This window comes from Pseudophryne corroboree, chromosome 2 (genome assembly GCF_028390025.1).
Source record: "Pseudophryne corroboree isolate aPseCor3 chromosome 2, aPseCor3.hap2, whole genome shotgun sequence".
In the NCBI taxonomy this organism is placed as follows: Eukaryota; Metazoa; Chordata; class Amphibia; order Anura; family Myobatrachidae; genus Pseudophryne; species Pseudophryne corroboree.
The window spans coordinates 249,331,500-249,347,608 of record NC_086445.1 but is presented as its reverse complement, the minus strand read 5'-3'; the positions used below and the strand labels follow the sequence as shown (position 1 = coordinate 249,347,608).

Sequence of the window (16,109 nt, the reverse complement as noted above, 5' to 3'; positions counted from 1 at the left end):
TAACCTAGGAACGGAATGGATTTAACTTCAAAGACACATTTCTCCAATTTGCAATAGAGATGATTGACACGAAGACGGGACAGAACCTCCTTTACCCAGAACCGATGTTCCTCTAGATTATTGGCAAAGATGAGGATATCATCTAGATAAACCACGACATGGCGGTATAAGATGTCTCTGAAGATCTCATTCACGAAATGCTGGAGCGTTGCTCAATCCGAAGGGCATGACGAGGTACTCATAATGTCCATCACGGGTGTTAAAAGCGGTCTTCCACTCGTCACCCTCACGGATCCGGATGAGATTGTAGGCAACCCTCAAATCCAACTTTGTAAAGATGGTTGCTCCGCTGACTCTATCGAAGAGCTCTGTAATCAAAGGTAAAGGATACCGGTTCTTGACGGTAATGTCGTTCAGACCTCTGTAATCGATGCACGGTCGCAGACTACCATCCTTCTTCTTAACGAAGAAGAAGCCTGCGCCAGCTGGAGAAGAAGAAGGTCGGATAAAACCTTTCGCCAGGTTCTCTTTGATGTACTCCTCCATGGAGTGCGTCTCAGGCAGAGACAACGGGTAAGTTCGGCCTCGAGGTGGAACCTTCCCTGGAATGAGATCAATTGGGCAGTCCTATTCTCTATGAGGAGGAAGGATATCAGCAGAAGCCTTACTGAACACGTCCGTGTAGTCTTGATATGGAGGAGGTGGAACATCAGACGACCTGGGGAAAGAAGAACAAACAGGAAGCACTTTGGACAAACAAGTCTTAGCACAGGAGGGACCCCATGCTAGTATTTGCATAGTCGTCCAGTCAATCGACGGATTGTGGAGACGGAGCCATGGAAGGCCAAAAACTACTGGATGTGTGGCTCTTGGAATCACTAGGAAGGAAATAAATTCTGCATGAAGAACTCCCACTCTCAGACAAACTGGTAGAGTCCTTAGAGAAATAACTGCGTCGAAAATCTTGCTGCCATCTACTGCAGTTAAGGAGATGGACGAAGGAAGTCTCTCGGTGGGTAGGGACCACAGTTTAACATAAGCTTCGGTTATGAAATTCCCAGCTACTCCGGAATCAAGGAGGGCAATGACGTTCCTGTAACGTTGAGCAATTTGGAGCGAGACTGGGAGATTACAATCATGAGGAGATGGAGAGGAGATCATTACTCCTAGCCGGCCCTCTCCTTGGCGAGCTAGGATTTGGAGTTTCCCGGACGTTTGGGACAGGCATTGATAATGTGAGACGGAGCTGCACAATAGAGACAGAGAGACTCAGAGAGACGTCTTCGGCGCTCAGCGGGAGATAGACGGGAACGGCCAATTTGCATGGGCTCATCCTTGGATGGAGACGGTTGACGAAGAGGAGGAGCAGAAGATTTTGGAGCAGACGATCTTCCTCGCTCGGTTGCTCTCTCTCTGAAACGTAGATCAACCTTCGTGCAAAGAGAAATTAGCTCATCCAACTTAGAGGGCAAGTCTCTGGTAGCTAACTCATCCTTGATACATTCTGATAAGCCATGCCAGAATGCAGCATAAAGGGCCTCGTCGTTCCATGCCAGTTCGGATGCCAGGATTTTGAACTGCATGAGATACTGTCCCACAGTACGTGTTCCCTGGCGTAAACGGAGAATCTCAAATGAAGCAGAGGTTACCCGGCCTGGCTCGTCGAAGATGCGCCTGAATGTTGCCACAAAGTCCGTATAGGAGGACAGCAGGAGATCAGACTTCTCCCATAAAGGTGATGCCCAGTCAAGGGCTGAGCCGCTGAGAAGGGAAATGATATAGGCAATTTTAGTACGGTCGCTGGGGAAATTGCCAGGCTGAAGCTCAAAGTGGATTTCGCATTGGTTAAGAAATCCCCTGCAGAACCATGGAGATCCGTCAAACTTTGCTGGCGTTGGGAGATGAAGACGTGGAATGGAAATGGGTAAGGTGGGTGGGGTTACAGCTGGTGTCACTGTAGTGGACGCACCGGACGTGCCAGGTCCACGGAGGGTCGTTTGAATCCCATCCAGCCGCGTAGAGAGATCCTGGAGACAGCGGATGATGTGGCCTTGTGCATCCTCCTGAAGTTCGAGTCTGGCTGCCAGTTCTTGCATCGTCCTAGCCGCTTGATCCTGGTCTCCGGCTGGATTCATATGGTCAGTGCTTACTGTCACAACTGCGGGTTTTGGCTGACAGGAGAAAGCCTCAGTTGTAGGGGCTGAGAGGAACTTAAACTGGGGAGATTTAATCAGACCCCTGGACATGTAAGTGTTAAAAGGAAACCCGAAGGTGTGACCATGACAACCAGGTAAAAGTCAAAATAAAAGTTTATTAACAGACTCCGTGTAAACAAACAGCATTCAAGGTTAATAATGGCAATGATAAATAATATGATTCCTGGAGCACTCTGACCATGAAATGGTTACACAGGACACTGGTAGGAAAGAACAGCTGTTACAGTCCTTAGATGGAATAACCTTACCAGGCCTGGCTGTAGTAGTGAAGATATCCAAGGAACATGCCAGTAGATGGAACAGATGAAGTTGGTAACTTGAATCAGCTGTTGTAATTGCTGGATGGAACCAGCCAGGTGGTAAGACACGGAGTGGATGCGGAATGGAATCAGCCAGATGATAAAGTCACTGAATGAATGCTGGGTGGAACCAGCCAGGTGATGAAACACGGAGTGAATATAGTAAGATGCTAGGGAGCGTGGAAACAGAGGAATTGAAGGATGATTACCGGTGGTAATGGATACTGCTGGAAGCAGATGAAATAGCTGGAAGCTGGAAACTGGATCAGCCACGGAGGACTGTAGAGTCAGGCTGCACCACAGGATGGTAGGCAGGTGCGGGTCTCTTTGGTGGAACCTGGAAACACAACAACAGGAGAGAGACTGGAACAAGGTATGACAAACAAAGCACTGACGATTTCCTGGCCCAGGCACAGGATACTTATACCTGCAGCAATGCAGGCATTGGCTGGGCAATTATGCAGATTTCCAGAGGCAGTGGATTGGAGGAACTGAGACATGTGATTGGATCCAACATGGCTGCACCCATGTTAGAACTTGGAGGGAAAGCTAGTTTGGAAACCATGCGGAAACACAGCAGCACTGGCGGCGCCGGCCGCAGAGGACAGGAGACGCCAGACCGACAAGTGCATGCCGAGACCCGTAGACGACAGCGGAGGCCGCGGCAGACACGAGGCACCACCCCGACAACCCGCAACTACAACACAGGAGCGGCGGCGGAGGCCGCGGAGGACGGGAGACGCCATGCAGGACCCAAACATGGCGGCGCCGCGACAGCGTCCCAGCGCGACAGGAGGGACACGCAGCACGTAGAGACAGATGGGATCCGGCCCTGGAACGCCGAGCCAGCCCCAGGAGACACCCGAAAGGCAAGTAATGGCGTCCAGATACCCGGATCGTGACATAAAGTAGACGGGGAAAAAGTACCAGCCAATCAGCTCCTAACTACCATGTCACAGGCTGGGTTTGAAAAATGACAGCTAGGAGCTGACTGGCTGGTACTTTATCTCTGTGCAATATACCTCCATCCAAGGCTTAGTAATTAGACCACTTAATTCCCTAACAGTTAGTGAGCCACACGCTGTCTTACACCCCTTTTCCATGGACAAGAAAATGGCAGGTTATTGCATGTGAATCCAGGATTTTTGTCAGTGGAATTGGCTCATCCCGGGTCCAGTGACCTATGAATCCAACCCTGCTATCAAATAGGGTATTTTTCCAGGAAAGACCCGGGTAAGACTTGTGCTAAGAGATGATCGCATCTCCAAGCGCCGGGGCTGCACTTACTGTATGTGCAGTGATGTAGACGAACCAGCAATAAGTGGGCCATGCCACCAGTCTGAAATGGGTCTCAGCTGGGTCGCATCCGGGTTGGTGCAGTCTACAAAATCTTGGGTGCGACCTGGCTTTTCAAATTAAATGGGATATTATAGTTCTTTTACTCTGTCCACATAACCTATGTCACCCATCGGTGTAAAAGGGTCCCTGAGAAGAAAAAACAGGTCGATTGACCCGGCAATCCAACCCGGGCAGCGAACACTGTTGGACCCGTGTAACGGGACACTGTATGGAGAGCTGGCTCTCCGGCACTTGGAGATTATGGGGTCTCTTCATGAAGCAGTGAAAAGAGTGGAGAAAAGGACCAATGGTGAAGTTGTCTATGGCAACCAATCAGCTTTCAAGGAAGCTTTTATCAAGTACATTCTATAAAATGTAAGGGAGCTGCTGATTGGTTGCCATGAAAAACTTCTCCACTGGTCTGTTTCTCCTCTCTTTTCACTGCTTCATGAATAGATCCCTATGAGATGAATTAAGCAGTGATAAAAGTGGAGAAGTGAGCCAGTGGAGAAGTTGCCCATGGCAACAGTGACGTAACATTTATAATTTGTATACTATAAAAGTATACAGAGCAGCTGATTAGTTGCCATGGGCAACTTCTCCACTTTTATCACTGCTTAGTACATGTCCCACTCAGTCATCTCCTAGCACTGGCAGAGGGAAGTCTGGCAATAACCCACGTTCAACTTGAGTTGTAAATGGGTTTTCAAAACACTGTGACACATCTTGAAACCCTTGTTCAGTGACCCGGGATTGCAGTGGAAATGGGATATAAGAAAGCAGTGGCGTAAGTTCGTCTCAGTAGCCCGGAGGCGAGATAAATATTGGTGCCCCCTTAATATTTAGATAAGTAAGTGTGTGTGTGGAGTGTTCTAAAAAAAAGTGTATATACTGTATATATACACATTTCATTGTCTTTTATTTTAAATCACACATTTCTTAGTAGTCATACCCAGGATTAGAACCCATGACCTGTTTCACTGACCGCAGGCACTTTACTAATGGAGCTATTTGCTCCTGCACAGGAAGCATGAAAATTCTAGCTATATGAAGTTACGTGTAATTGTCAGAGAAGTAACTTCATATAGTCAGAATTCTCATATTCCCTATACAGGAGCAAGTAGCTTCATCAGTAAGGTGTCTGCTTCCAGTGTAATAGGTCATGGTTTCTAATCCTGGGTATGACACTTGTAAAATGTGTACATAAAGTATAATAAAAAGAGTGTGATTTGTAAGGTGCAGGAACCAGTGAGGAAGTTGGCCACTGATAAGATAGTAGCAGCTATCAACTTAATTCAATGGTGTCACAGAATGGGAGGAGAGGTGCCCCCTTCAGAGCAGGAGCCCGGCGGCAGATGACTCCGTTGCCTCCCAGAGTTACGCCTCTGTAAGAAAGGTCTCAGCCTAAAAAGATATATTTGTATTGCCAGACTGGTTGTGCTCTTTCCTGTGTGCAGATGCGGGAAGGACTGCTGCACCCTCATTTACCAAGTCTCCCCATCTGCTTTTTATTTGATATCTAATGCTGTCAATTAAACTGAGTGATAATGGAATTATCATTATAAAGCTGTATTGTATTCCATAGGTTCTCAAATTCGGTCCTCAGAACCCCAAACAGTTCATATTTTCCAGGTCTCCTTCCAGAATCGCAAATTAAATAATGAGCTACACCCGTGGATCTTTTAAAATGTGTAATGAATACACCTGTGCACCTGCTGGGTAACCTGGAAATCGTGACTGTTTTGGGTCATGAGGACTGAGTCTGAGAACCGCTGTTGTATTCTAATCACATTGTTCCTTTGTGGCTCCATTTATAACCTCAGGGAAATCTTATCCCACTCCTCTCTACCTGTACAGAACAGATATACCGTACACAGCAGGATACGGTCATTAGGTCGACCACACTTAGGTCGACAGTCATTAGGTCAACCACTATTGGTCGACATGGTCACTAGGTCGACATGTACTAGGTCAACATGGAAAAAGGTTGGCATGCGTTTTTCACTTCTTTTTTTGTTGTTGAACTTTTTGATATTTTGCGATCCACGTAGATTACAACTGTTAATAGTAACCGGTGCAGAGCGTAGCAGTAGCGGAGCGAGGCACCTTGCCCGAAGCATAGCGAGGGGACACAGTGCACTAATTGGGATTCCCCATCACTTTACAAAGAAAACTACACCAAAAAAAGTTTAAAAAAACCCTCACGTCGACCTTGTTCAGGTCGACCTAATGACCCATACCCGTACACAGCTGCAGGAACAGTTGCTGCAATTATAATATAAGCTAGATTGGCTCAAAATAAAGCCACTCATCTGTATTCATTTTCTTCTGCTTTCCAAAATAATTTCCTCTGGATAATTTTCATAGGTCAGCCATTCACCTGAACTCTACCGAGGCCCAGGTTCTTCAGCAGCAAAGTGAGACCCTGGTAAGTCAATGTGTCGTTCTCGCCGTACAGGTGAAACAGCTGCTTTAGGTAATATCCTTGTTCCTTCAGTGCATCTTCCAGAGAGGATGAACTTTGATTATGTTCAGGTGTCTGGAGCAGTAGATCCTGTTCATGGGTCTGGTATCTGTGCAATGTGAGATTCTGAACATTAGCTGTGCACTGGCATGCAGGTAGATGGTAGGAAGTCCAAAGGCCGAACATGAGCACAAACCACGCTTTGTAGAGCAGCATCTGAAATACAGGAGCATTGAAATGTAGCACCAGTAATTATACATATGGCTGGCAGTCATTTTCAGTTACACAAGGCAATGGAAACAAGGTGCAGCTGTAACTCTTTAATCAGCATAGAAATATAGTGGGGTGGTGGTTATTATTACTGCCGCACAACACTGAGGTCATGAGCACAATGCCTAGTCATGGCCTATATGTGTGGTGTTTGTATGTCCTCACAGTGTTTGTGTAGATTTGATCCCATACTCCAAAAACATACTGGTTGGTTAACTGCATTCTGAACAACATAACATTAGCGTGTATGTATGTGATTGTTATATCCACTGCACTGGCATATTTTATAATGGGTACAGTGTGCGCACATGGGCACCCAGGGTCCTGGGGGCCCACACAGCACACAATGCACCCATTTTTTCCTCAATACTTACCCTCCAGTGTCCTGCAGCAGCAGCGGTGCAGAAATCACCATCAAAATGGTGTGGTGCCCATTTTCCCAGCATTTCACATATGCGCAGTAAGAAAATCATGGGGAAAATGGCTGCCGCACCATTTTCACTGAGACCTGCGCATGCGCACTAGACTCTGGGACAGCTCTGGGGTCCTCTGGTGACCCTAGTGCCCAGAGTCTACAGCGCAGCCGGCTACAAAGATGGGGGCCCAGATAGAGTGTGCACACGGGCCTCCCCCTCTCTTGAAGCGCCCCTGATCCACTGTGCCAGAATGACATATATATAGGCTTACCATACCATACCTTTAAATCGTGACGCTCATACATTACACAGACTTCATGGCTGGCTAGTTCCACGCCTGCATTTTACCTTGTTTTAATTAGTCACAGAAACTGTGTAATCTAGGAGTGTCGTGGTTTAAAGGGATGGTATTGTAAGCCTTTCTTTAGAGATCTATGAACTAAGCCTAGGGGAGAGAGATAAAATGGACAGAGATAAAGTATCAGCCAATCAGCTTCTAACTGCCATGTTACAGGCTGTGTTTGAAAAATGACAGTTAGTAGCTGATTGGTTGGTAGTTTACATCTCTCCAAGGCTTAGTACATATACCACTAAAGGGTCTATTTACTAAGGGGGACATTTACTAAGAAGTTATAAGAGCGGAGAAGAGAGCCAGTGGAGAAGTTGCCCATGGCAACCAATCAGCACTGAAGTAACATCTATAATTTGCATACTATAAAATTATACAGAGCTGCTGATTGGTTTGGTCCGCTCTTATCACTGCTTGGTTATAAAGTACCAGCCAATCGGCTCCTAACTGTCATTTTTCAAACACAGCCTGTGGCATGGTAGTTAGGAGCACTTTGGCTGGTACTTTGTCTCCAGCGACTTTATCTCCATCCAAGGCTTAGTAAATAGACCTATATCTGCCAACCCCAGTTTGAAATTTTTCACTTTTATATTTAATCTATGTTACATGTATGTAGAGAACTGGCCATGCTGCTATATACTGCTTCCCATATTATTTTCTATGAGTACAGTCATACAGTATATAATGGCTGATTCTGAGTCGGACACCGTCACGGCAGCCTACGGACTTAGATATGCTAAGTAAGCTATCTGTGCATTTATGTTTGTATTTGCTTGATTTTATGCATCCCAGTCACACTGCCTATGCATTTTGATTCACGTTTTACCTGTCATTATTAGTACCTGGGCCTGCACCAGCCCCATGTTGGGTGCAGAAGATCTGCCTGAAACAGTCGCCCATCTGCATCTGACGCTTAAATACTTAAATCAAGCAGGAAAAAAATCAAGCCTCAAGGCACACTAACAGTGCAGGTTTTTGTGATATCCAGGCTTCAGCACAGGTGACTTAATTAGTAGCTCAGTTATTTTGATTTAACCATCTGTGCTGCAGCCTGGATTTCACTAAAACATGCACTGTTGGTGTGCCTTGAGGACCGTGGTTGGGAATGCCTGCTCTAGAGCAGGGCTGGCCAAACCGGTCCTCGAGATCTACCAACAGTTCATATTTTCCACGCCTCCTGGAGATCTGTAGAATGGTCAGTTAGGAATGAATGCAGCACATCTTAATTAGTAATGACTACACCTGTGCACCAGCTAGGTGGTCTGGAAAATGTGAACTGTTGGTAGATCTCGAGGACTGGTTTGGCCAGCTCTGCTCTAGAGCAGTGGTTCTCAAACTCGGTCCTCAGGACCCCACACAGTGCATGTTTTGCAGGTAACCCAGCAAGTGCACAGGTGTATTAATTACTCACAGACACATTTTAAAAGGTCCACAGGTGGAGCTGTAAAAATTCAGTGGGAAGGTCAGAATGAAGAAGTTAGAGTGACCATTTTATCCCTTTTACCTGGGACGCTCATGGATTACACAGGTTCTGTGGCTGATTAAAACCAGCTGAAATGTAGGCTTGATGTCAGCCACCCACTTGTGTAATCCATGAGTGTCCCAGGTAAAAGGGATAATATGGTCACTCTAAAGAAGGGGATTTTCGGACTATGGGACTTATTTAGGTTTGTTGGCAAACCAAAAAAAGTGAGCAATTGGGCAAAACCATGCTGCACTGTGTGTGGGGCAGATGTGCAGAGAGAGTAAAGCTGGGCATACACTATACAATTACATACCTCCCAACATGACCCTCTCCAGGAGGGACAAAACGCTCTGCTTCTGGACTTTTATCCTAATTTATGATTGCCATCACCTGTGTTGAACAGCTAATGGATAAGAAAGATGTTTCAGCACAGGTGATGGCAATCATAAATTAAGTGGGAAGTCCAGGAGCAGAGCATTCTGTCCCTCCTGGAGAGGGTCATGTTGGGAGGTATGTAATTATCTGGCAGAGAATATGCCAGATCTGGCTGGTTGGAATGAAATTCTGGTAATGGATGAGGGCAAATGACAATTGACCATTTGCTCCCAAACACTGTAAAATGGACAAAAACTGTCATTCATACAAATTGGTTAAATCATGGACAGGTTTTGCTCATTTTCCAGTGTCTGGAAGCAAATAGTCGATTGTCATTTTCTCTTATCCATTACCAGATTTTCATTCCAACAAGCCAGATCTGGCAGATTATCCCTACCTCCCAACATTTGCTGTCATGAAGAAGGGACATGTCGCGTGCCGCCGAAAAAGGGGCATGGCCTATTGAAAAGAGGGCGTGACCTCACGTGGATGACGCGATCGTGAGCCACGCCTCCAATTTTCGTCACAGTGGTAGCATGGCCAGCGCTCTGTGAGCTGCTGGACATGCCCCCAGTCCTTCTGCCTCACTGGAATAGCAGACCCTCCAACATGACCTGCCCCACTAGGTACAAAATGCTCTCTGGACTTCTCTCTTAATGTATGATTTCCATCACCTGTGTGGAACTAGTTGAATGATAGGAAAGCTGTTTCTTCACAGGTGATGGCAATAATAAATTAAGAGGGAAGTCCAGAAACAGAGCATTTTGTACCTAGTGGGGCGGGTCATGTTGGAGGGTATGGAATAGACGCTGTGCGCAGGAGCACAGCGTCTATTCACCGCTGCTCTGCTCTGAACTGAGTAGAGCAGCGAGTGACAGGGAGACTCCCAACTGCCCCCCACCGCGGGACACTGCGGCCCGTGGGAGGGACAGCGGGACAGACCCAAAGAAACGTGACTGTCCTGCGAAAATCGGGACAGTTGGGAGGTGTGGATTATCTGCCAGATAATTGCATAGTGTACTGTATGTCCAGCTTTAGATTTGGGTGGGGTGTGTTCAAACTGAAATCTTAGATTTCAGTCTTAAATTGCAGTGTAAAAATTAAGCACCCAGCATTTACCCTGCAAAGAAACACTATAACCCACCCACATCTAAATCTCTCTGCACATGTAACATCTGCCCCATCTGCAGTGCAACATGGTTTTGTCCAATTACTTACTTTTTTGGGTTTGCTAACAAACCCGAATAACCTCCTATGCTCTGAGGATGTCATCAAAGCTTACAAGGAACAGGAAGCAGAAGGAAGGGCATAAACTGATAACACTTGTCTTGCACCTGTTGCCAGAGAAATACAAAGCTTATTGGGGGAGATGTACTAAGCCTGAAAAGTGATAAATATCACTGTGATAAAGCACCAGCCAATCGGCTCCTAACTGCCATATTACAGGCTGTGTTTGAAAAATGACAGTTAGGAGCCGATTGGCTGGTACTTTATCACTGTGATATTTATCACTTTCAGGCTTAGTACATCTGGCCCATTGTGTGTAAGAAGGCAACCTTAACAACGTAGTGGGCCCTGGGCAAAGTAATGCACCAGAGCCCCTACCCACCCAGCCACAGGAATAGATTTTTTTTTTTTTTGTAAATCATAATTTAACTCTCCTGCTGTCCCTCCACAAGCTTCCATACAGTGAATGGCTGCCTGGATTCTGATTGGTGGATTGCTCCAGCCATCCACCAATGAGCATGCTGATAGCCATTCACTATATGGCTGCAGGCTGGAAGGCAGGTAAAGAATGCTGGCAGCTCTAACTGTGTGTAATTCCCCATCAGAGCAGCTGGCCCACATTCTCTACTTGCCTCCCAAGAAGCTCCTGAGGCACTAGCCCAGGTTGCAAATGCCCCCTATCCAGACCACTTGAAGGCCCCTAGAATCATAGTGACCTGGGCAGCTGGCCAGTGTGCCTATATGTTAAGATGGACCTGCCTGGAAGTGGTGGATATGTGGTCAGTCTGCCAGAAAATACTGTGAGTTTGGTATCAGCCTACAGCCATGAGTAACAATTTCCATATTGAGCTCAAGCTCTAGAGTTTCCAGAGCTTTCCCTATGTTTACTCATGTCTCCTACCAATGAGGGAAATTCAGATTAAGAACACAGTGGTCCAACAGCTAAGCAAGGCTCTGCCTCAATTGGTTATCCAGTTATTTCTTTATGAAGATAAAAGAAATATACACACTTTAAATGCTTTGTTACTGTTGGGTCACAAGAGGCCACTGCTTCTCTCTTCCAGGAAGCGTAGGGAAATCGGGACAGCAGACTGACATTGCTGGGTCCTCTCACATCCAGGATCTATAACACCTGGACCCCCTGCAATGACCGTACTTCTGCCAGTGCTTTCAGGAACATTTTCCTGTAAAGGGGCTAATATTGGATACAGCCTCCTCAGCATTGTCTTACAATATAACAGTATTAAACAGAGTATGTGTGTAAAAATGCTGTTATTACTGTAGCTACAGTTGCAAAGTTCATTCACCCTTATCATGGTATAACCAATGACCCTAATCATGGAAGCGGTGACCAGAGCCAGAATACCAGTGCCGTATACACATTTATACGTGTGTTACATAACATGTCTTCATATTAGAACATTTTTCCTTACTTAGCAATCTGTGTTCTCCAGAACAAATGTCATTATAAAAGCCAATACACTGTTTTTTTAAAACCTGAGAATAGCATAGACAGATTATATATTCTTATATCTATTTGTATTCTTTATATGGGATGCGGTCAAGATCCCGCCGGACGGAACCCCGATGGTCGAAATACCGACACCAGGATCCCGACCGGAACAATCCCGACATATTCTCCCTCTGTGGGTGTCCATGGCGAGCCCGCAAAGGGCTGCGTTGCGCTCGCTCCCCTGTCGGGATTGTGCCAGTCGGGATCCCAGTGTCGGTATTTCGACCGCCAGGATCCCGTCTGGCGGGATTACGTACTGATCCCCTTTATATAGCTCCACAACTAAATGAGCAGCAATAGATGTACAGGAGAGAGACTGATGTGGAAAATATCCAATAAAATGAATACTTTAGTTATGTTCAGACTTCTCTGATTTAGAGGGCTATTACCATACCAGATGTTACCCGTCACCATCTGTATATGTACGGACTTACGGTCGCGCACACGCACTAGTTTCCTCAGGAAGATACTGCAAGTATTTCACCTCTGCATTAAGCTCACAGTGAAAGACTTTACAATGGGAAAGAGCCTAACTCTAATGACAACATCCTGACAATGTTGATATTTCACCTGTTGACATTCTGAGACTGTGGACATGTGGACAATATCAACATTATGGTGCTATCCATGTTGTTGCTGTCACCCTTTACCTAATCCACTTCGTCAGGACAGCCCCTTCCCAGCAAACACATTTTCTAAATTGGAGCTTCAAAATGCCATATGATTTGTTGCTAATACTAAATAGGCCTCTAAAGGTGGGTACACGCTAGGCCATGGGTCTTCAACCTGCGGCCCTCCAGCTGCTGTGGAACTACACATCTCAGCATGGCCTGCCACAGTCTTGCTATTAAGGCATGCTAAAACTGAGGCAGGGCATGCTGGGATGTGTAGTTCCACAGCAGCTGGAGGGCCGCAGGTTGAAGACCCATGCACTAGGCGATGTGCTCCGTGAGCGACATCGCCTAGCGTGTCCCCTCCCGGCCTGTGCCGACCGACAGCGGTGCATACACACTGTGCGATATCGCTAACGATATCACACAGTGACATCATGCCCACGACCGGGCTGTACATGCAGCTTTGGATGATGAGTCCAAATTAAGCTGTATGTACAGCCAGCGCTGAGGGTCATTAACGACCCGCGGAGCCGCGCATCGGCCGTCAGCTGGATACACACTGGGCGGTATAGAAACTATATCGCTCAGGAGGGAGAAAAATCGTTTACCATATCGCTAAGTGTGTATGCACCTTAAGACTTTGTTATAAAATCGGAAACATGAGACCAACCATATTTTTTCTTTGTAGTACATAGGCTCCCCCCATTTATCAAGCCTTGGAGAGTCATAAAAAGCACGGTGATAAAGTACCAGCCAATCAGCTCCTAACTGCCATGTTACAGGCTGTGTTTGAAAAATGACTGTTATGAGCTGATTGGTTCGTGCTTTATCTCAGTGCTATTTATCACTCTCCAAGGCTTGATAAATCTGGGTCGGGGTGTGAATTAACATAACAAAAAATGTGCCATGTAAAACTGGATTGCACTACCAAATTTTTTTTCAAATGTTATAAATTGGTGTATAAAGAGGTGCAATGAATTGTCATTTTCGCCCACGATATAAGGAAGGAGAGTATTGTAGTTGTTTCCATATGTCTGAGATTATTAGTAGAAAAATATAAAATAACAATATAAAAATGGCGCATACTCTCTTTAATATTAATAAAGTGCACACAATACATATCTACAAATATACCAGTGTCTGTACCGGTGTGCTGTTGTGAGACACACTTACCAGTTGTAGGAACAGTCCTGCGGAAGCTGGTGCTCATGCTCTTCCCTGCTACACAAAGAAGCTGTCACATGTCCCACTCTAGCCCACATCAAAGCTGCAGTCACCCGTACTGTTTGTTTTTCCACCCCCTAAACTTGGCCACTGACATACAGATTAGCCTTGGATGGTGGAAGGGGCAGTACCCTGACTCCAACATACATAGGAAAGTTAATGTTTAAGTCTATCATCAAACAGTTTTCCAATTTTAGCCTCCTGTTCCTGAATGTAGAGACTAAATATATACATACACAAAAACAGGTACATATTAGAGTCTACTCTGGCACAGACCCAGCGATAGGAAGACACGTAAAAAGTACAGTATAAACATAAAACCTCATTACCACATCTTACAAAACATCTCAATCATAAATCTACTATATAAAAGTGAAAATTTGTCTCTATATATATATGTCTTGCTATACAAATCCACAGTTTACAAGTGAAGATTGTGAAATTTGACATACAAGCGTATTAAAACATCGCAGAGGCAACTGAAAAAAATTGAAATCCCTAGCGCCCCTAGGGGGGCAGACAGCAGCACAGAGTATATCAGGAGACGGCATAACTCCGGAATTGCTGGAGCAATGTACTCACAAATTGGTACACATATGCCTTACAATCTGGGAGCAAACACTGTGGGGGTCAGACACCCCTAGCACCCCTAGGGGGTGGGCCTGCAGCACAGAATATTTGAGGATACAGCATAACTCACGAATGCCTAGACCAATTTTAAACAAACTTGCTACACATATGAATTACAATCTGGGAACAAACACTGTTGGGGTAACACACCACTAGCACCCCTAGGGGTGGTCCAGCAGCACAGGCTATTTCAGGACATACATAATATGTCAGTGATGATTTACAAAATGTTCTATTGTTTTGAAGTTAAAAAAATAAAATGCCACCAAAGCAAACAGCTACAAATGGTGGAAATCAAAATAATTCCACAAGGAATAAAATGTTAGCGGCAACCTGTGTGTTTAATCTTTACATTGATGTTTGTAAACTTTCTTAAAATTCTGGGCAACGCCGGGTACTCCAGCTAGTTAGTGTGTGTGTGTGTGTGTGTGTGTGTGTGTGTGTGTGTGTGTGTGTGTGTGTGTGTATATATATATAATTATATTTGTCTTCTTTCAACAGAGCATGTGAATAATGTTCATAAAAATGTACTACTCTCAATACAAAAGTATAACCCTGACAAATGACATTTTAGCACGGACTTGGATCAGTATCATATGTATATAAATGTACATTAGATACTGGATAAGCACAAAACAATTTAGTCATTTCCACATGATACAGTACATCTTTCTGGTGCTTACTGTTAGATGCAAGTACAATGGTCATGATATTTTTATCGTACATAAATCTTTCTATGTCTTAGAAACCCGGGGCGTAAGGAGTTTAGGGTGTGAGTGTGTATATATATATATATATATATATATATATATATATATATAATACATGGAGCCCTGGCGATTCACTGTATAATTGTGTGTGTGTGTGTGTGTGTGTGTGTGTGTGTATATATATATATATATATATATATATATATAAAAAAACACTTACAAAATTCTATAATGAATCGGCAGGGATCCATCTATGCTGTGTGACAATGGCCAGTGGGTAAGGGTCAGACTGGATTCAGCCGTCTGAAGCATGCAGAACCAGCTTTCTCTGGTCCCAGACCACAGTCCATTGCTTGCTGCAGTGCAGACTGAGCAGTACCAGGCTGGAGCCGTCCTGTTCCCTATTGCAGGTGTTAGCTGGACTCTTGAGACAGAGCTAAGCTGGAAAAGCAGCAGTGAACAGGTGCTGCTGTACATGCAGGTGCCTCTTCAGGGCTTGGAACTCCATTGCCTCAGGGAGTTCTGCCCGTGTTAGAAACAAATAGTATAGTATTTACCTTTCATTATTGCAGAACTGCTCTGTAATTCACCTCCCTTGGTAGCATTGGCTTTCTACACCGCTAAATACAAAAGAATCATTTGATTTGAAAAAAAGGGACTTTGTACAAAAGTTACAGGCTGGGATCCAACTGAATTCACCTGTAACTTCCTCACTTACAAGTGAGAGGACACGGATCATTAGATCAAAATGCAATGGCAAGAAATTTACAGTGTGAATAATGGACTTCACTCTGCAGACACTAGTGCCACCTGTTGGTAGAACTAGATCTGTACAGATAACATGCCTCATAAATCCTTCATGTATATATTGTGCTCACACAGTTATTGGGTACAAAGGTGTGTGTAATAATAATAATAACAACCATTACTGCTTTCTCAATAGCACACATAAAGTTGAAAATAGCAACCTGTATGCTCCCATAGTAACGTAAGGAAAAC

General features: G+C 45.1%; 1 protein-coding gene across 7 annotated transcripts in view; it reads right to left on the bottom strand.

Moving 5' to 3' along the window:
- SLC39A5 (solute carrier family 39 member 5) overlaps positions 1–15,803 on the bottom strand; it is a 126,249-nt gene extending 110,446 nt beyond the window's left edge. Inside the window, exons 1-2 of one of the 7 annotated variants that reach the window (XM_063952646.1) lie at positions 15,668–15,803; positions 6,234–6,533 (exon numbers count right to left, since the gene is read on the bottom strand). In XM_063952646.1, the coding sequence (XP_063808716.1) occupies positions 6,234–6,533 (300 nt within the window). In that variant the 5' untranslated portion in view covers positions 15,668–15,803. Of the gene's footprint in view, positions 1–6,233; positions 6,534–6,961; positions 7,224–7,284; positions 7,360–8,178; positions 8,292–9,130; positions 9,153–13,719; positions 13,806–15,667 lie in introns of those variants that run through there. The other 6 variants (XM_063952645.1, XM_063952647.1, XM_063952643.1 and 3 more) reach the window with 6 other exon arrangements.
- Between the last annotated feature and the right edge of the window lie 306 nt (positions 15,804–16,109).